At 35.7% G+C, this 26,069-nt stretch overlaps 1 protein-coding gene and 1 non-coding gene across 10 annotated transcripts in view; both read right to left on the minus strand.

Moving 5' to 3' along the window:
- Nucleotides 1-26,069, minus strand: part of Dmd (dystrophin) — a 2,313,977-nt gene that overhangs the window by 578,440 nt on the left and 1,709,468 nt on the right. For all 9 annotated transcript variants that reach the window (XM_075957213.1, XM_075957212.1, XM_075957218.1 and 6 more), the window contains one exon: nt 588-799. In XM_075957213.1, coding sequence (XP_075813328.1) covers nt 588-799 — 212 coding nt within the window. The remainder of the gene's footprint in view (nt 1-587; nt 800-26,069) is intronic.
- On the minus strand, nt 7,197-7,303 carry LOC142841948 (U6 spliceosomal RNA). Its single transcript, XR_012909171.1, has one exon. It is a non-coding gene; the product is annotated as a U6 spliceosomal RNA (small nuclear RNA).

Raw genomic sequence — 26,069 nt, forward strand, 5'->3', positions numbered from 1 at the left:
ATTAATTTAAATTCACACTACTGCAGAAGTATAGTATGCATATCATCTCTGAAGTGCTCTTAAGAAATAGTACAGTGTAAAACCCAGGTCATGGGTAGGGAAATAGAACAACAGTGTGCTTGCCTAGCTTTCAGGAAGTCTTTATTTCAATCCCCAGCAGAAATTTGGCATGGTAGCAAGGCACATGCCTGTAATTTCTGCACTCAGGAAGCGCAGGCAGGAGGATCGGGAGCAGGCTATTTAAGAGCCTGTTTCAGTAAAACAAAACATAAACTAACAAACCACATGTATACTATAAGATGAAAATCAACTTGAAAGCTGCAGAAGGCTATCAGCTTTCCTCTAACCTGCATTATGTCTCAAAATTTGGAGCAGGTAGGTGTGGTGGCGCTCACCGGCAACCCCATCTTGAAGGAGCTTTTTCAATTTGAGACTGTCTCAAAAAGCAAGCAAAGAAACAAGCAGGCAAGTCAATTTCACTATTCATTTTTGTTTAAGTTTTTTTTCATTAAAGCCATTAGCTTTTAATCTAAGGCATGATTTTATTTAACAAGGATTTTATTTTTAAAGTAATGTTCGGCACTGACCTTGGTCTCTGTGATCTTCTTTTGGATTTCATCCATCGTGTGAGGACCCTCTTTCCATGAGTCAAGCTTGGCTCTAGCCTGTCCTATGACCTGTTCAGCTTCTTCCTTCGTTTCTAGCCACTGTGTTGAATCCTTTAACATTTCATCCAACTGTTGTCTCCGGTTCTGAAGGTGCTCTTGTACTTCATCCCACTGATTCTGAATTCGTTCAACTGGCGTAAGAGGAAAAATAAACAGTAGTAAATACTTCTCTAGAGAAGAGAGTTTAAACTTATCATAAAAACTTCATTTCATATTTGCATTTCTCATTACAATATTTATGATGTTATGGGTATGATAATTAATAAAATTTCTTTGCTCAGATGGCAAATTTGATCTTCTATTAAATTATCATCGTGAAAGTAAATTAGAATATTGCTGCCATGGGTAGAAATATAATTTTATTCTTAGTTTCTAATACCAAAAAGAATTATGTCTTAGAAATGTTCTCTATGGCTTTGCCCTGTTACTTATGCATTTGACTTGTGAGTATAAGAATCTTAGTTTGGATGTCCCAAAGTCAGAGGCAAGATGGAAAACAGAGACAGAAAATTTTCTAGAGCTCGCTGGGTAGCTAGCCTATACTTCTTGGTGACATTTCAATTTAAAGAGAGACCTTGTCTCAAAAATGGTGGAAAATGCCTGAATGATGACTCTAGAGGTTGTCCACTGGCCTTCATGCTCAAATGAGAACAAGAGAAGACATTGAGCATATATATATATATATATATATATATATATATATATATATATGCATTTAATAAGGGAATTTGGACAAATATACTTTATGCTCATGTAACTATGAAACAGATTTTCCACATCTTCCAATGCCCATAGAATGAAACCTCACCCATAAGTGATGGAATATTATTAGGATGATATGATTTCATAATTCTTATATGTAGCAAGAAATTTTTGGAACAGTATCTTTGTGTTTTCCTATTCTAATTATTTTTATGATGAACCTGTCAATAAAATTGACATTCTAATGTAGGTATATAAGGACCTGATTATGCCAGAGGACTTTCTTGTGAGCAGCACTTTGTATCTATGATTTAAGAGATACACTTTTTTCCTGCTAAGTGTATCTTTGCTAACTAACCACACATTCAAATACCACTATTATAGACAAAGCGTTCTGCTGATCTTCCTTTTTGCAGCCATAGACATGTATCAAATACTACTATGATTCATGTTTTAACTTTTCTCTCCCAGTCTATGGATACCTCACCAGCAAGAATAGGGTTTGTAATAGATACTGGAAGTAACCAATCTCTATACTCTTGGTACTTCTCGTAAGTACACATTAGCAAGCACTTACCGTGCTGGACTACAAAGCATGAAGGATTTCTCTTAGCGTGACCAGACTTGCAGGGACAATTAAGGAATAATAACAGTATTAAGGCACTGTCAGATAAGGGTTGGAAGAACATCACTCCTTGATCCCTGCCTTGTTGCTTGGGAGTGAAAATTATGAGAAGCTTGTTCCCTAGCCTCCGAGTTCCCTCAGTAATGTTGAACAGCCATGGCAAACAACAATAGCCTCCATAATAATTGACTCTTACAGTTTCTTTCCTTTCCCAAGCTCGATTCCACTCCCCTACAGGTAATTCTTTTGATCACCTTACAAATGAAAACATTTTTCTCAAACTATCATTCCAAAGTTTGTTTCTTGAGAAACACAGCCCAAATTGTTACTACTATAGTCATTAAAGAAATTAAGCTGGTTTGCATGACTGTTTAGTGGGTAAAGGCACATCTTTCCAAGCCTGATGATCAGGGTTCAAATCCCAGAACTTACATGGTAGGGTCAATCTTATTGAAAAATTATCATTGTCCCTTTATTATGTCTCAGCTTTACATCTTTCCAAAAATGGCTTTAACTCCTATTTTATTGTCTTCGTTCATACTCATAATTGCTATCTCATGCAATAAATGTTCTGTGAGATTGGTTTCTTTGGTTCTAAGTTAATTTGTAAGGCTACACTTTAAAAAATCATTTCTATGGTTTTGTTACACTATTTTAATTTATATTAACCGTCATTTTTTGTGCAAAACTCACTCAAAATCAGGCTTGCTAGTAGAATGTCAAGATATGATATAAATTCCATAGACTAAAATGTATGGTGAACTTTCCTTTGGTGTTAAAGTCATTGATAAATTATTTTCTCCAATATTTTCAAATTAATTTCAGGTTACAAAGACTCATTTGCTATACCTTTTGCCTGTTTTAAATCGAATAATTGACAAAGTAATATAAAAATATTTTTATATAAATTAATGCTGTTTAGATGTATTTTAAAGTTTAGAATCACATTAAAGTCTAGAAGCTAATAAACACAAATAGTGTATTATTATTACTAACTAAATGCAATCTATGAATATAAGAAAGACAGAAGAAACAGTAAACATATGAGAATTCATTTTGCAGAGCAGGAATTAAAGAGTGAGTGTTGCTTTTACAAAAGGACTCATAAGACTTTAGAGAACTAGTCAGTTTGTCAAATATATTCAAAATATTATTTGACTTGTAATTGTTACCAGATACATAGTCAACAGAAATGCAAACTTATTTATATTTACCAAGAGACTCATACTTTTCACTCCTCTTAAACCAATAAATACAAATTTGTATTTATGTCTGTCTGTCTATCTATCTATCTATCTATGTTCTATCCATTACCTATCTTTCTATGATGATGTAGTATATATGGAGGAGTGAGAGCGTTGGAACTATTTGCAGTAATATGGAAAGATTGCAACAATATAATTATTGAGGGGTACAAAAGTTAGTTACAATTGAGTAGATACTGAAATGCTGTTTTATTAAATGTAAGTTGAGAAGTCAGGAAAGAATAGAAGATTATGGGACTCAGGCTAGTGGTTGCTCTTGTTGGATTGGTAGTTACTAGAATACATATGAAGGGCTCTGACAAGTTTCTGATAATATCCTCTTTCTAGATTTGTGTGGCATTTACACAGGTGTACTCAGTTTGTGACAGTTTGCCAATTCAGATGTTTATGCTAAATAAAGTTTTCATTATACATTGAAATGAACGTATTATTTAACTTAATATATATAGTATGTGTTTTTCCAAAAGTGGTGCAATATAGATTGGGTTGCTGAGCTTACAACACTGTTTAGGGATTAGATGTCTGCAGATAATGTTCAGTGGCACAAAAGCTTGCCTATCACACAGGAGCTCTTAGCCTGGTCCTCAGTACTACAAAAGGAGGATGTTTAAAAAATACTTACCATACAGTGAACTAGATTAAATTCTCCATAAGAAACTAGAACATGAATAGTAATCAGTTGTTCACCTATTGGGTAAAAAAGCTGGGCACTGCAGTAATTGCCAGGGAAGTCCTTGCACAACCGTATGCAGAAAATTTTAGAAGCATTACAAATATTTCATCTTTTCAAGAGATGAAAGAAAGAAGGCATCAAATGTGATCCCTCATGTTCCCATCTCTACCCCACCCCCCAGTCCACCCATGAAATCGCTTTTGTTTCCCTTTCCCAGGGAGATCAAAGCACTCCCCATTGCATCCTCCTTACCTACCCTCTCTTGGTCTATGGATTATAGCATGGTTAACCTTTATTTGAAAGCTATTGTCCACCATGTTTTAGAGGGGGGAATACTCAAAGAGACCACTGGAAAGGGAGGAGCACTTGGGGTGAGGTAGAAACCTGATAAATGGGAAACTCCCAGGTATCTACAATGAAGACCTCAGCTAAGATCCCAAGCAATAGGGGAATACATAGACAGAAAGGGCTCTCTCCTGTGACCAGGCAAGACTTCCAGTGGAGGGATGGAGATACCAACCCATCCATATAACCTTTAGTCTTTCATGCCTATGGGATATGCTGGGGTAAGGGTGGCAGAGAGATGGTGTGAGTGGCCAGTCAACTATTGTCCCAGCCTGAGACCCATGACATAAGAGTGAGCACTCCCCCGACAGTGCCTGGAGCACGAGGACTCAGAGGCTGGATGGTCCAGAGACCTATTATAGAGTCGAACACACCTGGAGAAAAAGTGTCAAGGGAATTATGCCTAATGATATTCTGCTATGCTCATAGATTGGCGCCTAGCCCAGTTGTCGCCAGCGAAGCTTCATCCAGTTACTAATGGAAACATGCGGAGACCCACAGCCAACCATCAGGCCATCGTCAGGTAATCCTGCTGAAGAAAGGAATGAAGGATTGTAGGAGCTATAGGGGTCAAGAATATAACAAGAAAAAAAAACCCCACAGAATCAGTTGAACTGCTCTCATAGTGCCTCACAGAGAGTGAACCAATGACCAGGGAACCTGAGTTAGTGATCTAGGTCCTCTGTATATATGTTACAGTTGTGTAACTTGGTCTTCCTCCTAACAGTGTGAGTGGGGGCTCTTTTTGACTTGCCTCCTGACTTTTGGGACCTTATTTCTCACACTGGGTTTTCTTTCTCAGTATTAATATGAGGGGAGGTGCTTAATCTTACTGTAACTTGATATACTCTGTCTTGTTTATATCTATGGGAGGTCTGGCCTTTTCAGAATAGAAATGGAGGTGGGGGAGGGGGACTGGGAGGAGAGAGGGGAGGTGAAACTGAAATAGGATGTAAATATATAAATAAATAACAATTTTTTTAAAAAGGAAATATGGTATTAAATCTCAAGCTCATCGAAGTGAAGCTGTTATCCTGGAAATGGTTCAGTGTGGGAGCTGGACAGCATGCAGACATAGTAATTGTCCATAATGGGCCGCACTTCAAATTACAGAATTTTATTACACTTGCAACCCTTTCCCCATGAGATTGATTGATCAAAGATGTATTATGGCAATGAACTTGGTCACTAGAGCCCATACTGTTAGATTTACATTTACACCAGCTTCCACTGACATGCGAGAGTGAAATAATAATAAAATATATACACATAAACCCAGGCAATCTGTGCATGTTTGTAATTGAAAATCAACCCAGATATCCACTTTTTTTTTTCTCGTAGAGGTCCATTGCAGAAAGCTTCTCAACTGATTTACACAGTAAAGAGATGCTGGCTAATGAAGGAAAGTAAATAACCAAAGCTACGACATAAGATGACAGACTGGGACACAGCATGTGTGCTGATTTACAGGTCTCTAGAAGTGTCAAATTGGAAACTCAGTAATCATGTTAAGGATCACAATATTGCAGAAAAAGTAACAGTTCAGTTGATTAAGTACGAACCAATTCTTCAGTTCAAGTTTTTAAAAGAGCTATGTTTGATTATCAATATACTTTCTTGACTAAAATAAATTCCTACATCTTTCCCAGGGAGGGCTGTTATTTTCTTTTTAAAAAGAAATGATTGCTATTTTGAACATCCACTGCTATTGAACAAAGAATAGCAATTTCAGCACTGATGTCATAGACTTGAGAATTAGGACTTAGTGCTATTGAATTTTAGAAAGTAACCTCCTTGATTTTCGGTATGTCCTGGACTACAGCTCTAGTTTTGCAACAAAATAGCAAATTGTAATTGGAAAAATTAATTTCCTAGGCATACTTTAGCTTTCTTAACTACAGAAGTAAAGCAATTAACAGCCAACTAGGCACAAAGTTATTGTGATGGCCAAACTCAGCAAAAGACATAAGCATAAAGGACCTTGTTAAGCAAGGCGATGCCACTTTTCTACACGGGAAAGACTAAACAAAAGATTTAGTCTTTAGCATACATCCATGATCTGCTAGGAGTACAGACTGTGGATCTTAATGATCCCACAGAGTGTCCAAGTATTCCAAGTAGAAAATGCCAAGCTGCAACACTCACACTGTAGGGAAATTGGAGTTCACTTGAGCAAGGAAAGAGAACAGATATGCTCCACTGTGAGGAGCTAGAAAGAAAAATCATCCCAGCTACAATCAAAACAATGAACTCCGAACTATCTTTTTGTGATGAGGAAAACCTGGGTACTCCTAGACTGTCCCCTGAGGTAATAAAACAAAGAAATCCTTGGTACTGTACCCTTGTACTAAGATAGATACAGCTATACCAAGAGTAATGTTTGATCTTCTGAAACTTAACAGCAACCAAAGCAAAGTAAAACTGATATCAACCAAAATTACAGATGATGTTTATTGTATATCCCTCTGGCTTCCAAGAAGGAATTCAATGTGATTCTGTGGAAGATGTATCAATATGTAAGCTATACAAAATTAAGTCTCCACACACATTCGTGAAGAAGAGGAAGAGGCAATAACTGCAGAGCCAGTGTGAAAGTGGCTTCATTCTTTTTAGGACGAAGAGAGGAGGGATGCGGTTGCAGTCAAAATCAAGTGTAACACGACCATGCTATAACATGTTTGAAACTAAAGAGAAGGAAATCAGTGGGGCATGATGAAGTCCTAGCCTATTATCAAGTAGAATATCTTTTTCTCCCCTTTGTCTCCAAAAATCAGCTTGTCAGCGATAACTGTGCATTTAAATCCACAGAAGATAGAAACATAATAAATGCTTGAATTAAAAATGTCCAGAATATCAACCAAACATTTAACATTTGTTTGGAACATGGAAGTGATCATTAATTTACTGTTATTATTTTTCTTTATGTGGAACGCTTCAATAATTTGCCTGTCATCCTTGCGTAGGGGCCATGCTAATCTTCTCTGTATCGTTGCAATTTTAGGATACATGCTGCTGAATCGAGCACTAATTTATTGTTACTTGTATACTAAGTATATTGCAACATAGAGGTAATAGCAAAAAAATCAGTAGTCTACAGAGTTGAAAGAAATAATGGTTACAATTTATTATCAGTATCTTGTCCTTAACTTGCTCTCAATTATAGGACTGAAGATGGGCAATTATCTACTTATGTAATATTTCTCCAGGCTTCTTAAATGTGAGTGATGAAACAAAGAGCGAGCAGATTGGTGATGCCCCGGGGCTCTTTCCAGCTGTAACAAGCTGGGACATGCATGTCTCTTGATGCTTCTGTCAGAGATGGAGGCTTGTGAAGAATTTAGTGTGCAAACAGCACGTCAAGAGCCATATTATCCATCTCCCTAGATGGTCATTATTCATGTTTCACCTTGGTAATCCTCTGGTCATATCCTCAGTCATGCTGAAAGTCAGATAAAATAAGCCTGGGCCAACCTTAAAAACTGTTGTCCTTTTCTGGATTGATTATTTTTTTCTCTGTGTATCTTGATAGACGCATACACCACATGGTATGTTTTATTCATCAAACCTCATCATACTTAGATGTATGCTAAACAAAAGCTGGCATAGACAATAGAAATGTCATTGAATAATGAGTTCTAGATAAAGAAATATATGCTGCATTTAAGGTAAAATGAATTTCTATCACAGAATTATTTTGGAGCGTATCAGAAAATAGCAGGGATATGGGTAGACAAAGAGAAAAGTGATAAAAACAGGCTCTGGATTCTAAATGATGGGTTCCTGAATATTCACTGCAATGCTTTCAGTTTTCTTTTCCTTTTGAAACATTTCAAAGTATTAGATTGCTAAGTAAAATGTTCCTCCACAGCAAAACAGCATACTACTTAACCAGCTGTAGAATGTGCCAACACTTCTTTCCAGTGCTGAAAAAAAAATTCCACCTTCAGAAAGTGGAAGTTTAAAAGATTTTCAACAGGATTTATAAAAATAAAATGGCAAAGTGTTTTGTTTGTAATTATACCCTGCATTCATGGCATGGAGTTAGACATGGACTACAGGCTGGTCTCTTCATTTTCCAATCAACAGGTTAGAAAAGAATGTGTAGTAATTTTAAACGTTTGGTAAACAGTCCTATCGAGAAGGCGATGAGTAAATCTTCTAATGAAGGTTTATTGTCCTATTTGGCTTATCAGTCATCTGAAAATTCTCATTATAAAAGATGATTTTAAAAACGGGGAGACTTCACCTTCCTAGACATGGACGGAGTTGGAAGGACCTTAGACTTTCCACAGGGCAGGGAACCCTGACTGCTCTTTGGACTGGAGAGGGAGAGGTGTGGGGGGAGGGGAAGAAGGGTGGGAGGAGGGGGAGGGAAATGGGAGGCTGGGAGGAGGCGGAAACTTTTTTTTCCTTTTCTCAATAAAAAAAAAAACGGGGAGACTTTTAGTTTACATGAAAAGCCTGAATTTGAGGGAACAAATGATTTATAAATACTTGGAAATGTCAATTACTTCCTCCCTAGCTTGACATTGTTAGGAGGGTCTGGGAGTCTTTAACAGGCATGGCCTAAACTTTGGATAATTGAAGATCAGCCCTGCAAAAGGGTTTGCAGATCCTTTTTCCGCTGTCTTTTTCTTTGTAACCATGAGTCGATAAGTGGTTTTGCTTCCATGTGCTTGCTGCCATGGTGTGGTCCACTAGACACAAAGAAGCCTACCCACTCGTGGGCGTGCGCTGCCAAAAGACAGCTTTTCACTTTCTAAGATGCTTGTCTCCAGAATTGATTGCAGTGGCAGCAAGCTGATAAATAGAATAACTAAAATATTGCACTTTACTATCCTAGGCCACATGCAAGTCACAGAAAGGAAACTATCGACTTTTGTTATAAACAGTGTCTTGTTATATAATCCATCTGTCCCATAACCCAGCGATTGCCTAATTAGGTGTCAACTACAGCAAATAAAATGCTAACAGCATAAAAAAAGGTATAGAGAGAGTTCATTAGAGCCGAGTTAAAGAGTCCCATTACAGTTCCAGCACCACAGATTTATTAACATGCCAAACACATGCAATGTGTATAACAACAGCTATCCATCATTGTAAATTTGTCCAAAGTTTATGCAGTCATTGGAATATAGTTTTTCTTGCCTAGCACATGTATAATTTTATTTCTACACCCTACTCTCAAACTTCTTTAATGAATAAACAAAGACCAATGATAACATAAAAGTGATGTGGACACACTATTGTTGTTATGTGAACACTTCATATATTCCTCATTCAAGTAAAGCAACAAAAATAAAGGAAATAAAATTCACTGATCACAAACTATCACTAAAATATAAAATCATATATACGTGTTCTTCCTCTGCTCTTTCTCTTCAGATTGGCATGCCTCTCTGTCTCACACCTGGATGCATCCATTCTTATACTCTCTTTTCTTTTTTAAATTTAATTAACACTTTTCATTTATTTTACATACTGACCAAAGTTTTTCTTCCCCATCTCCACCCATCCTCTCCCCTCCCCTCCCATCTACCCCCTCTATGATCTCATCTGTTCTACTTCTTGATGGCAGTTATTCAATTTCAAGCCCTTCTCTATCTTTAGTCTCAGTCTAGAACATATTTACTTCTATTGTGTAAAAGAAAATGAAATCAACATCCCCTATTGTTTTTCTTTATGCCTTCGCCCACCTGGTAAATCATGTCTTTCTCTTTCACAAAACAGTGCTGCTTAAAAGATGGTTTGGATCACAGCAGCATTTTTTATACTTGTATGTTTGATGTCATTATGCAATCTCAGGCTTTCCCCTCAAATTTCTATATCAGGATTGCCATTTTAAGCAAGAGTCCTTGGGTGATTTAATATTCATGCTGAAGTTTGAGAAGCACTAGTCTCCACCCACAATTTACATAGTCATATCTCAGGTGATATTTTCAACCCAATGCAAATTGATTTTTTGGCACTGAAATTACTTTTTGCAGATGATAGTAGCAACCTTCCAGCTGCCCTAGCATCGGAGCCTGAAGAGTGTGTGTTTATTTTCACAAAGTGCCCTTTATTATGCATCATTACTGACAAAAGCTTCTTAAGTCTTCTTTATTGAGAACAGAGCTGTGCCTTAATTTTGTTCTAACACTTTGGTCACTTCTCAGATTGTTCTGTCCACCTCTTGAATATTGTTATTCATTAGGGGGTCTCTCTTTAATTTCCCCTTCATTTATGTATTCACCCTGGCGAATTCATTTACATATATTGTGTCATCTATGGTGAGATCACTCAAAACTCTTTATTAAACAATCACATGAGGTACCTAGAGCCAAATGCCTATCAAATCACTTTGAAAGTGTCACCACTTCTAAAATCTACATACTGTCTATCTTCCCCCTTCCTTTGTCTAACTACTGACACATCTGTTCCTCTATCTAGTCATTTAAGGGAAAATGTATAAACCATCCTCAAGATTCCACTTACCTCCTGCCTTTTAACCAAGAATATGCCAACTCATACAACATTTCAACCTCTAATTGCTCTCCTAACCTCTCTATCATCTGACTCCCGTTTTCTTGTGCTGCTTTAATTAAAAGCCCCCTGTTGCTTTCTCTAATTGTTAGACCATAAGCTTCTGTACACATTTGAATTACCTGGGGTACTTTAAAAAAATACCAGTGTCTGGGACGTAGTCTCAAAGGTTCTGAATTAATTGTGTTGGGGTGGAATCAAGGCAACAGCATTTTTAAAAGCTCCCTATAGCGATTCTACTATGTAGCCAAAATGCAAATTATTAAACTAATACTAGCCTTTTGTACTTTTTATCTATCTTCATTGCTTTGGTCAAAAAAGCCTTTTGAAAATAAAAATTAAATTCTGCATGCCATCATGTCTAAAATACGATTCATTTTATGCCCCGAGCATTTTAGGTATAATTACAATGGCACACTGGCTTACACGACCTTTGAAAAAGTAGACTTTATTTACATCTTGTAGTTTCTTAGCTTCTGATGCATGATGTAAAGCCCATCCTAAGTGACTTAGACACATAGGATACTTTAGCATTTTTATGTGACCTACACACTTCACCCATGCCTGTTTTCTGTTTATTCAGAAATTTGCCCACTTTTTCAGATGACACAGTCTGCTCCAACATTACTACCCTTAGTCATTAGTCTTCCTGACCATTCCCTTTGACTAAAGCCAAGGTCAATACTGCTCTACCATTTGAGTTTCTCAGGCATTTTCTTTTTGTTTACTTACCTTACCCATGAACACACTGATTATCCTCTTTAATAGTTGTTTAAACAACTATTTTGGTTTAATAGTTGTTTAATAGTTTAATGTCTTTTTTACATATTAAAAGATGATGGGCAATACATTCATGTACTTTGGAGAAATCGTAAGAATGGCAGATAGAGAGTTTTAAAATGTGTAAAAAGGACAGATACCATGTGTAAATCACCAAGAAGCTGTTACTATAAAAGCAAAAAAAGTCCTCAAAGACATATATAATACTTAAAAAGGTTACATATATGCAATCAGTGCCATGAAAATAAAATATACATTCAATTAATTTGTAAAAATGGGTCTTCTTTATTAAGGGGACATAAAGTAATGGAAGTCTATCCCAATTCTTCAGATTCTCCTCTACAGAAACAAAATATTGGGTTTAATGTAAAGCTCAATTAACTGTGGTTCATTTAGTAAATATATACACATAATTATGTTATTTAAGGCAAAGACAGTTATCATCCATTATAAAATATATTTTGGTGTAAAGCATTAAATGGAAGGTTAAAACATAAAACATAACAAAGTCTGGAACTGATATTTGTAGGCTCCATTTTCAGTTTTTAAAAATATTTTGTTTATCGAAACTTTAGCAATTTGTGAACTTTGACAGTAAGTATACTGTGTGAAATGTAGGGGGTACAAGCATAATTCTATGTCAGTTCTAATGATGTCAAATAGTGATAACAACAACAAAAAGAGTATAATTTCAACAGTGCGAATAACTTTTGAATTTTAATACAGCTTGCAAAGTAGCATTGCGACTTCTAAATAAAGCATTTGAATTTATAGAGAACAAAACAAAAATATGTTTTATGGATTGTACAGTTAACTTGGGTAAATCATAGCTGTACATTCTGAAAAGAAAGACCCTTGAGAGAGGCACCATGGTGAAACATACGGCTAAGAAATATACAAAAATGAGGTCTAATTGCCTTAAATTTCAAAGAAAATACTTCCAAAGCAGAATTCCCATAGTGAACACGATAAATGTAGCAAGACATAATCTATAAGAAAAGTGCTTTTTGAATTTCAAACCGAGAGCAAATATAAAGAACTCACTCTAGCTGTTTTCCTTAGAATGAGATGTGGAATAACATAATTCTGCAATTGCAGCAAGCAAATAATTCTCTTGAAAACAGAATGCAGATGTGTATTAATCTAAGCAAAAAATGCACAAAACACTGACAGAACTTGGTATCAAACAAGAGAATATATTTTTCTATGCTCTTAGACAAGAAAAGCAATTGGAACATCTGACAATTATTTGTCTTTATATTTATATGTTGTGTGTATTCATGTCTTTGTTCAATTAAATCTATTAATTCATCACAAATTTGCATTAATAACATGTTTCTGAGATGTATTTAGAATGTGTAAATGTCAACAAATAAGTAATAAATTTCTATAATAGCCTTTACTTATTCCTTAAGTAAATATTTTTAAATAAATCATTTATTTCCATACTTATTTGTATTGGAATCCCTTTCTTATGCTCTGCCTTCAATATAAAGTCTACTTAAATGCATCACTGATGAGAATAAAAATCTAAAAGTTGATTTTCTTAGTTTCCTGGGGTGTTTTGGGTGATGGTAAAGATGTGAGTCTTCTTTCTCAGGGCAATGGAAATGACAGGAAGTGATAGTATTTAATTCAAAGATTAGTCATGATACTGCTAACTGGAGAGGAGACAGGGGGAGTGAGGCAAGAAAAGAAAGGGAGAATTTCAGAAGAAGGTATCAGGTAAGACATCCAGGCGTAGCCTGGTGGTGAGTGATAAAAAGAAAGAATTTATGCACAACATTTCAGAGGATGGAAAGCTTGCTGCAGTGCCAAACTCTGGAGAACGTCTAGAATTCATTGCTGGGTGTATGGTCGGTACAATGTCTTCAAAGGATCTAAGTCCCAACTTTGCCATTCTTACCTCCTGATGCATTAGTTTGTTTTCTATTGCTGCAACAAAAACTGTGATGACCAAAAACAACCTGTGGAGAGAAGGGCTTATTAAAGCTGACAGCGGCAGTCTATCATAAAGAGAAGCCAAGGTAAAAACTGAAGTAGAGATCACGGAAGAATACTGTTTAGTGTCTTGATACCCATGGTTACCTCACCTTGCTTTTATTTACAACTTGGTTCCCAGGAATGGCACAGCCCACAAAAAGCTGTTCCCTCTCACATCAGCTCTCAATCATCAAAAATGCCAGACAGACTTGCCTACAGACCAGTATGATTGCGGTTCCTCGTACAAGGTTCCTGCTTCCCAGATGAACCTAGCTTAACAAGGCAGACAATCCTTTTTCGGGAAGAAGGTGTAGCTGATTGACTGGGACCATTGCTTTTAAGGAAGGAATGCACATATCGCTGTTCCCCTTCTAGAAAACAAGCTGCATATAATATCGCCAAAATATTTGCTGATAGACTCTGTATTAGGAACTTCCATGCCTGACTCTTTTAAAAGATCCATTTTAATTCATTTGTAGAGAAATAAGAAAACTTATCCAGTCTCTCTCAGAAGTTGAAAAGGTTTCTGTTGGAAACAGAATGAACCCATCATTTCTCTTGAATATTAGGTTATGGTTGTCCCCAAGAAAGCAATTGATGAAGACATTTTGGCATATGACATTGACTATTTTTTGAAGAAAGAAGAATCAAATGTAAAATGTCAAATGAGAAATTCAAGAAAGGCTCTCTATTTTTCCTGCATTTATGACAAAGCATGACCTGGACCCTCAAGTAAGACAGCTGTGGATCTTGCATGGTCATCAATACTTTAATGACAAGTGAAAACATGAACCAAAAAAGATGAGATGTCATGAAATTAACAGACATGCTTAGAGTGTTCTTTGTGGAAGTTAAAAAGGAAAATCCAACTGACCATGGAAGAAACATCGGCTATGGGACCAAACCCTTGAAAGAATATGGAACAAGGAACAGGAACGTTATGCAAATTATTAGGGAGCCAGGGTAGAAGAATGTTAATTTGGAATTATAGGAGGGGAAAGTTTTACCATTAAAATTATTTTTTTTTACAAAACACACAGTAAAACAAAAAGTTTTCAGAAGTGATTGAGTTCATTGGCCATCAAGGTCAGAACATGGATTTGCACCAAGTGAAAGGACTTACTTATGACTTGTAATTAGTGCCAATAGGAGATTCCTGCTTATGACAAGCATCTCATTCTGTTAGTAGAACCAAACGGATTCTAATGAGAATGATAGTAATGATCCAGTTCTTCTCAGTTTGAAAAACCAGTATACTATCTCTGAAAGGTACAGATAGGTATTATGTGAAGAAATAGAAAGTATATGCTAACTCACACCTTTACCTGTGAACTCAATTACGAATTCTTTTAATTTGAGCACAGTTGAAAGAAAAATGTTTTCCTTAACTATCGGTGCTCATGCACATAATGTTATGCCTTTTCATTATAGGCATTAGAAAGATGGACAGAGCTAAGTAAGTTCAGTTGCTTCTCACAAAACACATCCGAAGTGAACCTGCTGCTGCCAGTTGCAAGGGTGTCACTGACCTTTCAATCTCAATGCTTTATTTTTTTGTCCATCCTTTTATTTTTTCTCCCTATTAAATCTCAATATCTTGCTGCTTAATAAGCTAGCTGTTCTTTGGAACCTAATGAAAGGATTTCTCCCCTCAGTCCAAAGCCTCCTAAATAGGCTGTTCATTATTCTATTCACTTTGAACATTAAAAATGCTGAAAGAGCTAATGCAAGAGGTCCCCGAAAACCTCCGCTCAGGCCAGCGTCGTCCTAATTGCTTTCCAGCCTACCGCGCTGCTGAGTACCTCTTCTACCCGTCCTACCTCTCTCCAGCTTACAAGGGAAAACTTCTGAGTTGTGCAAACTAACCAACAATAAAATGGCATCCTATCCAAACTAAACCAACCCACCAACCAAACAACCAACCAAAAACCTACCAGCTTCAAAATGACCTTAGACTCATCAGGTACCTCTTGCTAATTGTTTGATTGGAGAAAATTACCTACAAGTTACCACGGATTCTCAGAGTTTTAGTTCACAATTTAATAACCACAATGGACCTAAGAAGAATACAGGAGGTTAACCCAGCACCTCCTCCATAATTCCAAAGTAATTAGAAGAAAAGAAATTTCTGTGGAAGCAAACAGTGTGGTAGGGAAAGATTCAGAAGAAAGACACAGAAGTAAATATATTCATGAAAGTTGCATTAAATTGTGTTCGAATTTGTACATTCCTGATGATAGACACAAAATTAAGTCTTTCATTTGTAATTATTTGCAAATATTCCTTCATTAATAGCATTCCTAAACTAGATGCATATGTTTCAAGAGTCTGAAAAACTGAAACAATAAATTAAATATTTACTCACCACTTTTCAAATTTCTAAGTACCATTTCACAAAGTACTTGCTTTGTTCTTACCCAAAACTTTCTCAAGCATATCTGAAAGTCCCATTTCTTCTTTGAAATGGTTTTGATGGTAGTATTTTGTCTTTTCATTTGTGTAGATAAGCCATACCCAGAGAGTGATTACTTTTAGGTAAATTAGTAAAATCTAATTACTGGTTGTGCAAATTTGAGGACTGGATACTGGATCTATGACAATACTACTGCCTGATATGAACATTATCAATGAGGTTCTTTCTGAAATGATTTACAATGTGAGGTTTTTTTTTTTGAAAATCACTAAATAACAAGAGGAAGTAATGTAAGTCTGGGGGAAGAATATAGGAGGAATTCAAAATCTGTAAGAGTTATTTTATCTTTGATTATATCCAGATAATCAAATCTTAACTGGTGTGAACCACAAAGAATAACAACTCATTGGTAATTATAACAAGTAAGGATAAAATATTAGAGTTCAGAAAACCTTGATCAATGGTAACTTAGTGATACTCAATGTCAAGTCATATTTGCCTATAGATCAAGAAATGCTTTTAAATCACATTATTCTATGTTTTTCTAAGGTTCCTAAAGTTTATTTATGATATTCCCTAAATGTTTTCTCAGAATATAGTAACATTCAAGTCTACTTATAATAACCATCAGTTAATTAGTTTCTAAATTAATCTGAGGACATGATGTAGGAATTTACATCTGTTTAAAGATGGTTTCCTCTTTTATATATCTCCTCCCATCTAAAAGTTATTAAGGCAGCGTCTGCTGCTATGGAAACACTCAATTTGGCACCATCTGTATTTAAAATTCAATTGCTGAAAAACTTCAGCTAATCTCCGGCTTTTAATTGGCAGACCATCCCAGGATGCTTTACAAATCTTTTTTTTTTCTTTTTAAAGCCAAACCATAAAGTATATCACACTGTAAAACATTATGCAGCTAACAATGCAAGGTTCACCCCATTACCTTAAAAATCACACTTGTGAAGTAACAAAAAATCAGGCTTTCTGATAATTACTTGGCATGTATTTATGGCCCAATATTTATTGCCAAGTTATATTTTACTGCCAAATGGATTTTACATTTCCCCCTCTCACTCTTTAAAAGTGACTTATGTATTAGCAAGACACTGAGAAAGAAACCTCTATGGAAATCTTTAGGGAAACCTGCAGTTCAAAATAATGAATACACAGGTTAAGAATACATATTCCAGAGTCAGTCAAACAGAGATCACATATTAAATGTAACTTCCACCTGTCATTTAGCTTAACCTTTCTACATCCCATTTCCTTCATCCTTAAAGATCTACCATGAGGATGCAAAGGATGTGTTTTGTGCAGTATGCATTGATCACATACACTTATAAAGATATTTGAAAATCTGTCTGTCCACACGGTATTGAAAAATAATCTTCTGGAATGCCAGCTGCCTGTGTATATCAAATATTGTTAAAATTCATAAGCTAGGGAGTTTAAAAATTATAATTATTTGAAATATTCTTAGTAAATAAATTGAATAGCTTGTTATTGTCGAAGGATACAGTGTTAAGTAAGAAAATGCCAAAAAATAAGTAAGGATGCAGAGCTATATATTTAATCCTGGTATTTTCATGTGATAGAGGTGTAAACATTCTTTAATATAATAAAAATCAATGACCAGAGCTGCACAATACAGCAGGCTTGCTCTACTTCCATTGCCATCTTACTTAGCAATCAGGTTTCTTCCACAGTCCTTCATAATTCCAGCTACATGACACAAATTTTCAAACACTCATGCCGCTCTCAAATAACTTTATTAGTATGTAGATTATTCTAATGTATTCATGTTCTCTCTTTCAGTGACAAGTGATTGTAACATATTGGATTTGTTAACAATTTACTATATTGTTTTCCCATGGATACTGATCAAAATCTCTTTTACAATTTTATTTTTAAAAAATCTATAAATGCATAAATTTTATGAGAACTAATAAGAATTTTTATGGCATATATGTAATAAATCACCTTTATTTCTCCCTGCATCTTTGCTTAAGTTTTCCATTGCATGCAAAATTTAATGTCATCTTCTGGTTACCACAAGCTAACACGAAGTCCTGCTATCATTTTGAGACATTAAAACGAGAGTATGTAGTTCAACACTTGAAATTTAATGACACAGAACATTTCTCCCCCAGACAGGAAAGGATATAAGGAAGCATGCTCCTGTGTTGTGGGAGTCCATTCCTCATCTCTGACTTCCTAGACTTCTGACTTATTTGCCAGAAGCTACTTGATTTTTTGTTTATTGATATTTTGTTTCTTCTTCTCAACTTTGTGTCCATTTTTTATAACCCACCAGCCTTGGTTTTGAGACAAAGCATCACATGGAGTAAGGTGACCTTGAACTTACTATGTAGCTGAGGACGATCTTAAACTTGTGAGCCTTTTGCTTCAACCTCCTAAGTGTTGGAATTGCAAGATGGCTCCATCACACCCAGTTTTCTTGTGATGCTTGGACAACTGAGCTGTGTCCCCAGAGCCTTCTTTTCTTTTCTGCACCTCAGTCACGAGGTAAATGGCTGTTCCCTGCCATACACTCCTTTCCTGCCTGAAGAGTTATACATAGCTCCAGCTTCAAATTGCATCCATTTTTTATCCCTATTATTTTTATTTGGAGTAGAGGTAGGAGGACAATTAAAAATATCTGATTTAACTTAGTATTATCATTGTTAGGATGCAATTGTGGTTTTTGGGGTCTAACTGAAAAATGTTGTTTCTCCTTGCAGTAAGATCAAGGTTCAGCTTTTCTTTGCCTTTGGTATGTAATTGGTAGACAATTGACTCAAACTAATCTAAACTGATTTTGTGCTCAGCACTGACCTAGGTTTTGAGAAATTTATTATGAGACAAACAGACATAATTTATTGTCGAAATTTGGCCAAATCTCTATTGTCTTTGTACTTCTTTTTGCTGTTTTTGTTGCTTGTACCTTATTTCTGCTTTATATTCATATTTTCAGCATGCTCATAAAGTTCTATCTTGTCAATTCCTTTCAAAAGTAATTCACTTATATATTTTCTTTACTTTCGCCTAAGTAGTTATTATTGGATGAAGCAATGATCAATGAATAAATGGATGAATGTGTAGAGAACTGAATGAATAAAAAATACATCATAAACGTAATGTTTATACTTTCCTTATATTGCACATATACGATGTATAATACTGTGATATTTTGTCATACATACCACTTCCTACTAAAACAGCATGCACACTCTTAAGTACATAATGAAATTTTGGTTTAAAATAAGAAATTGATATTCAACAAAATATATCTGTACTGAGTAGTTGTATAAACCCACGAGTCTATAGGGTTGAATTCTAAATTGCAATCTAAGTCCTACATTTATGATGTAGACACATCATACAATCTCTACATAAGAACTAATTTAAGGTAGACCTATGCTAAATCACTATGAAACTTATGATATATATTTTTAGAATAAGTTACACATAAAGAAGTAAATTATACCATTTTATGAACATAAAATACTATGAGTACATTTAAATAAATAACTCTCTAGTGTCTCTTTAAGATTTTAGTACCTAGTGATATAAACTGTCATAGTTGGTTTGGTTGCTTTTAGTCTTGGAAATCATGGAAAACTCATTAATTACATAATGAAGTATAAGGCAATTGATCGTAATATTTTTAATGGCCACAACATCTTATTGGCTGCTGTGAATTGGTATGTGTTTTGTTTACCCTAGAAACAAGTTACTTAGCCATAAACTGTGCATGTGCGTGCATGTGTGTGTGTGTGTGTGTGTGTCTGTGTGTATGTGTATGATGAAATTTTACTTTCGTTTTTCATTTTAAATTATGAAGACAGCGAGTTGGGCTTTTCAATTTTTTCTTATTTAGTAAAGCAATCTTATTTTACATATTAATCCCTGCTCCCTCTCCTTCCTGTCATCCCACTCCTCCCATCTTCTCCCCAGCCCAAGCCCTGTCCACTCCTCAGAAAGTACGAGGTCTCCCATGGGGAGTTTTTCAAATTTAAGAGTTCTCTATCATTAAAGTCAGAACAACATGAAAACTAAACTAAAGGCCATATCAAATGGTCAAGCAAGTCACATTCTACAAGGACAATTTATGTGACCATATCACTCCAAGATGTTTTCAAATCCATCCTATCAAAACAAGACTCCCTGACTTGTAGGACTGAAAGCTCCTCTGCCATGTTAAAGTCAGAGTCTCTTTACTTTGGTTTCCATTTTTGTTTTTGCGTTTGAAACAAATACTTATGAATCTTCTTATGCTTATTGTTTCTAATGGTAACTAAAAGCATGGGCATGTTAGTGGTAACTTGTCATCTACATTAGATACGATCTCCTTTGTAAGACTGTTCATTAAATTGGTATTTATGGCAAATATGTTATGTTCAGAGCATTATGCTAGAATTACAATAATTCAAATGTGTTAACAGCTTGAAGTTTATGATTCAGTTAAGGACATGCAAGCAGTACATGAAGAGACACAATAATTATTGGAATTCTTAACCTCTGGCATTGCTAGTTATCAAATGTGGCACATAAGAAATAAGGAATGATCCTGTTTCTTGACTTTCCTGTCTCTAGCTGAACTTTAATTTTACCATTTCTCATACTGGACTCTTTGTTTCTAATATATTCCAGTATGTTTTCCATATTTGCTTCATATCTTTCTAAAATGGATTAAATGTGACTTTCCTTTGTTTGATGTGGTATATGAGATAGTCCCTCTGAGGATTTACAAGTTTTAAGCCAATTCATTCCCATACATTTGATTTTAGTTGGCATGAAGGATCACAATTTGGTAACTTATATAAATATATTAGTAGTATCTTATGATTTCTATATAAATATATCATTTGTAACTATGTATGTGGGTATGTAATACATTAAATAATTTTACAAAGGTAGCACTGCAACTAAGTAAATGTCACAGATATTTGGTTTAAGGCTGACAAATCTGGTTTTAGATTCAATGTTGATAATACTACAACATTCATAAAAAGAAATTAAGGGAAAATGTGTGTGCAAGTGTGTGTAAACATGTGTTTATGATAGAGAGAGTGAGAGAGCCACGGAGAGATAGAGAAATGGAGAAAGGCAGAATGAGAAATAGAAATATATAGACAGACAGATTAGGAGAAGAATTGTGGCAGTGGATTATGATAAAAATATATCTTAATACTCAGGAGGCAGAGCAGATAGATCTCTGTGAATTTGAAGCCAGCCTGGTCTACAAAGTGAGTTTTAAGACAGGCTCCAAAGCTACACAGAGAAACCCTGTATCAAAAATCCAATGCACGCACACACACACACACACACACACACACACACACACACACACACACAAATATCTTAAATTCTAAGACTAGAACTTTTGATGGACTGAGTTAATATACTTTGAGATCATTTCAGACTTAAGACTTCTCTTCTGCTGGATACTCAGCTTGTTTATCTAACCTGCCTTTAAAAGAACAATATAACAGCCAACATTACTTGACTTGGATTTCCTGTATAATCAACATTTCTAAAATCATAGCTACAAGATTAAGTTATATACTCTTCTATTGTTCTTGCCCAGAAATCAATGTATATATGCATGTATAATTATTATGCATGTATAATAATTATTTGCTGAAAACAGCAAGTAGGATGAAAGTAACATTAGATAATAAACACCCAGTATAAATATTGAACATAGCAGAGGGATATTGCTTGATAACATTTGTTTATTAACTGGATCAGCCGGGGTCAGTTGGAGTCAGCAACAAAATCATTTGTAAAACTCTGTTAAAAGCTTCGATAAAGTACACCATTCCTTTCCCATGTAATGCCTTCTGTGTTGTTCAACAATAGAAAGAGAAAAGCCCTTCATTAGAAACACAGAGATGTGGGCAGAAATATACACAAGATAGACTTCAGACAGGCACAGATTCAGACTCATACAACAGACAGGAACAATGGAAGAAGATACAGGGAGAAGTAGAGAGTTCAAAGTTGAGCTTTCTCTTGGTTATATTACACCAAGGGGGAAGCTTTTTAATTTCCTTTGTTTAATGTGACACCTACATATCATTGGCAATTCTGAGCTTATCATTTCAAACCAATGCAGAGAGAGAATTGCACCCTAGTTTCACCTGTAAGTCATTCTTCCTGCCATAGTCTCAGGAGAGGTTGGATTGTCATACTAAGCCGTTATGTGTGGTTCAAAGTAATATACATGTAGCAGTTTTAGGAATCTGGAACCTTTCTTTGTTACCACACCTCTCTTTGCCTTATATTTGTATTATTAGCTGATTTGGCTATGAAATTTTTTATGTCCCTAACTACTATATTTATTCTAGCACCCATAAAATATTAAAAATATTCTTATTACTTGGCTTTGAACTTACTGTCTTCATTATTTATTATAAACGTGAATGAGAACATTATATTCACCTGAAATGTTAGCTAACACAACTGGATTTGATAATTTAGATTTAAAGAATGTTTTAATAGACTTTTCTATTAATCCTTAGAATTGAATAAAAGACATTAAGTTTTTTCACTATAAATATTTAATATACATTCAATGCAACTTATACAATAATTATAAATATATTTAATTTAATTTTTATATTTATGTATGTATTATTGGTTATGCTTGTGCATGCACATATTTGAGTCTGAAGGTTAGAAGACACTTTACAGAAATAGGTCCTCTCCTTCTACCATATGGGTCCTGAGGATTAGACTAAGGTCATCAGGCTTGGTAGCGAGTGCCTTTTACAGCTGAGCCATCTCACCAGCTCTGTATTTGCTTTTTATAGCTAAGATGTTTTATATATAAGTTATTATTTTAACGATTCTGAAATTCATTAGAGTATCAAATATAATTTCTAGGATTTAATGTATATTTCAGGTGCCGTATTAGTTGTATACTATTGAAATGAATCATGAGATTTTTATCTAAAAGGATACATGGCATTATGAAATTTGAGTTGATAAATTTTATTCCATTGTTTAGTCAAGCACCAGTCTAGACTTTTGCAGGTGTGTTTATCTGTGATTAACATTTCAATCAATAATATTTTAGTAAAGCAGATTACTTTCCATAAGTGGGATAAATGTAATCCCATCAATTGAGGATCTTAAGAGAAAAGATTTAAGTCGCCAGAAATGAAAGCAATTCTGCCTCCAGATTTCCATTGAACTCCGGCATCAACAATTCCCATGCCTGTTGCCTTGCCAGCTTGTCCCAAGTTTGTGAAATTGTCTACTCCTACAATTCTGTAAAGCAAAGCTTTAAATTTTGTCCTTGTCTACCTCTCTCTCCTTACTCACCTCTCTGTTCTCTTGATCTCCCCCCTCCACATACACACTATGTATTCTATTTCTCTGAATAATGCACTATAACTAGTAATTAACACTGAAATAAAAGGCTGGAGAAAGGCTCTGCAATTAAGAACATGTTATGCTTTCCAGAGGGTTAGAGTTTGGTTCCTAGCACCCATATGGTGGCTCCCAGCTGAATGGAACTCCAGTTCTAGGTGATCTGACACCCTATTCTGACATTTGCTTGCATTAGATAGCCATACACAAACATACATACAAATAATTTATTAAATGTTATAAAAACCAATGCTAGAATAAAGCGCTACTATTACTACCACTACTATTACTACATTATAGGAATAAAAAGGCTTTTTCCTTTCCAGATTAAACCAGTGATAACAGGGGTGAAGCACAGAAACACTACTTCACCCTGTTACTCTCATAAGATTAGGAAGTTCATTGAATCTTTGAGACTCTCTCTTTCAAGCCAAACAAGGACTCATAGATTTATTGTTTCCTCTCATTATACTCATAATGTGCTCTGACAAACCTATATTGCCAGGATGTGCTGTCTCACCACAGGCTCAAAACGATGGGAATGATGAGTCCATATCATACCATTTGGTAGAGGGATATGGGCACTCAATAATTTATGGTACTGAAGACATTATCTCTTTTCCAGTGTATTTTAGGCTTATTTATCAAAACAAGATGCTGGTGATTTGTGGATTTGTGCCTGGGTCTTCAGTTAGATTCTGTTAAAACATGCCGGGTGAACTGGATGGCTGCATGTAAGAGAATCCAAATAGATCTATCCTTATTGTCCTGCACAAAACTCAACTCCGAATGGGCCAAAGATCTTAACATAAAACCAGATACATTGCACATGATAAAAAATGTGGGGAATAACCTTGAACTCGTTTGGTACAGGAAAAGACTTTCTGAACAGAATACTGTTACCACAGGCTCTACAATTAAGAAATAATGAAAGTGAAAACCTTCTGAATACCAAACACCATCATCATTAGGACAAAGGGGCAGCCTATAGAAAGGGAAAGGATTTTTATCAACTGCAAACCTGATAGAGGGCTAATATCCAAAATATATAAAATAATTCATACAACTGGATATCAAGAAAACAAATAATCCAATTAAAAAATGGGGCACAGATCTAAACAAAAAAATCTCAGAAGAAGAAAACCAAATGACTGAGAAAAACTAAAAATGTTTAATATCCTTGGTCATCAGGGCAATGCAAATCAGAACTACTTTGATATTTCACTGCTCACCTATCATAATGGCTAAGATCAACAAAAGAAGGGGAAGTTCATGCTGACAAGGATGAGGAACACTCCTCCATTCCTGGTGGGACAGCAAGCTTGTACAGCCACTGTGGAAATCAGGGTGGTGGTTCCTCAGGAAGAAATGACTCGATCCACCTTAAGATACAGCTATGCCATTTATATGCACAGACCTAAAGGACACTTCATCCTACCACAGAGACTTTTGCTCAACTGTGTTTATTTCTGCCTTATTCTTAATAGCCAGAGATTGAAAACAACCTAGATACCACTTAGGAGATGGACATATAATTAAAATGCAGCAGATTTACACAATGGAATATTAATCAGCTACTAAAGATAATAAAATCCACAGGTAAATGGATGGAACTGACTATATCTTCATATAAAGGGGTAATAGCAAACATAGTTAGGATTAATGGGGAATGGGGCTGGAACTGGAGGATCAAGTGAGGAGGTAGAGGAATAAGGGGACAAAGGAGAGAGTATGGAGTGGGACAGCTGAAATTAAGAGCGGCATGAATAGAGGTATGCAAACCTAATAGCGGAGAAATTTCCTAAAATAGATTCTAACATATATTGATAACATATATAAAGGTGATCTAAATGAATTCTTCAAATAACAGGAAAAACAAGATCCCAACTGGACTTCTCTTGTTACCAATTGAAGTTGACAATACTGGGAATGGCTTATATCTACCAGAATTGCCAGCCAAAGGAGACCCTTGGGACCCACAAACAACCTGTGCTGTTGTCATGGCTGTGGGTCTATCTTCACAAATGCAAGGCAAGGCCCTGTTGCTGAAGACAACACCTATAGAACTCACTGAACATGGAGAAGTCAAGCTGGTGCCTATATAGGGTCTTTGCCCATAGAGTCTAGTGTTCTTGGTGCTGGAAGGAACTCTGCAGATGCCAAAGTAAAAATGCAAACACTAACACAGCTATAAACCCCTCAGTCTACAATTGTGGCCTACCTGAATGATACTCTGGTAAAACAGTAGTGCAAAGCTTATTGGTAAGCAACTGAAATCTGTTTGGTTTTAAGGACTATACTATGATGTGACCCGCCCCTGACATTGCATGAGTGACCAAAAATCTGAGACGAGTGAGCCCAGGATCTAGAGGAAAATGAAATACTACTGTTCTTCTATGTAGCAGTAAAATAACTTCTAATGACATTTTGCTACATTTGTAGATCAGTGCCTGACTCAGCCATTATCACAGAAGCTTCCTCCTGAAACAGATAGAAATAAATATAGAGACCCAGCCAGAAAATACGCAGAGAATGAAAGACCTTGGAACACATAGACATAAGTGGGATATCTCCAATAAAACCCCATCCTCAGAGCTCAGGGACCCCTGGATAAAAGGATGAAGAAAGAATGTAAGAACCAGAGTGGACTGAGAGTCTAACGCTCCTAGTCTGACCTGGGCTTACACCAATTTGTACATGTTCTTCC

Source organism: Microtus pennsylvanicus, chromosome X, assembly GCF_037038515.1.
Source record: "Microtus pennsylvanicus isolate mMicPen1 chromosome X, mMicPen1.hap1, whole genome shotgun sequence".
In the NCBI taxonomy this organism is placed as follows: Eukaryota; Metazoa; Chordata; class Mammalia; order Rodentia; family Cricetidae; genus Microtus; species Microtus pennsylvanicus.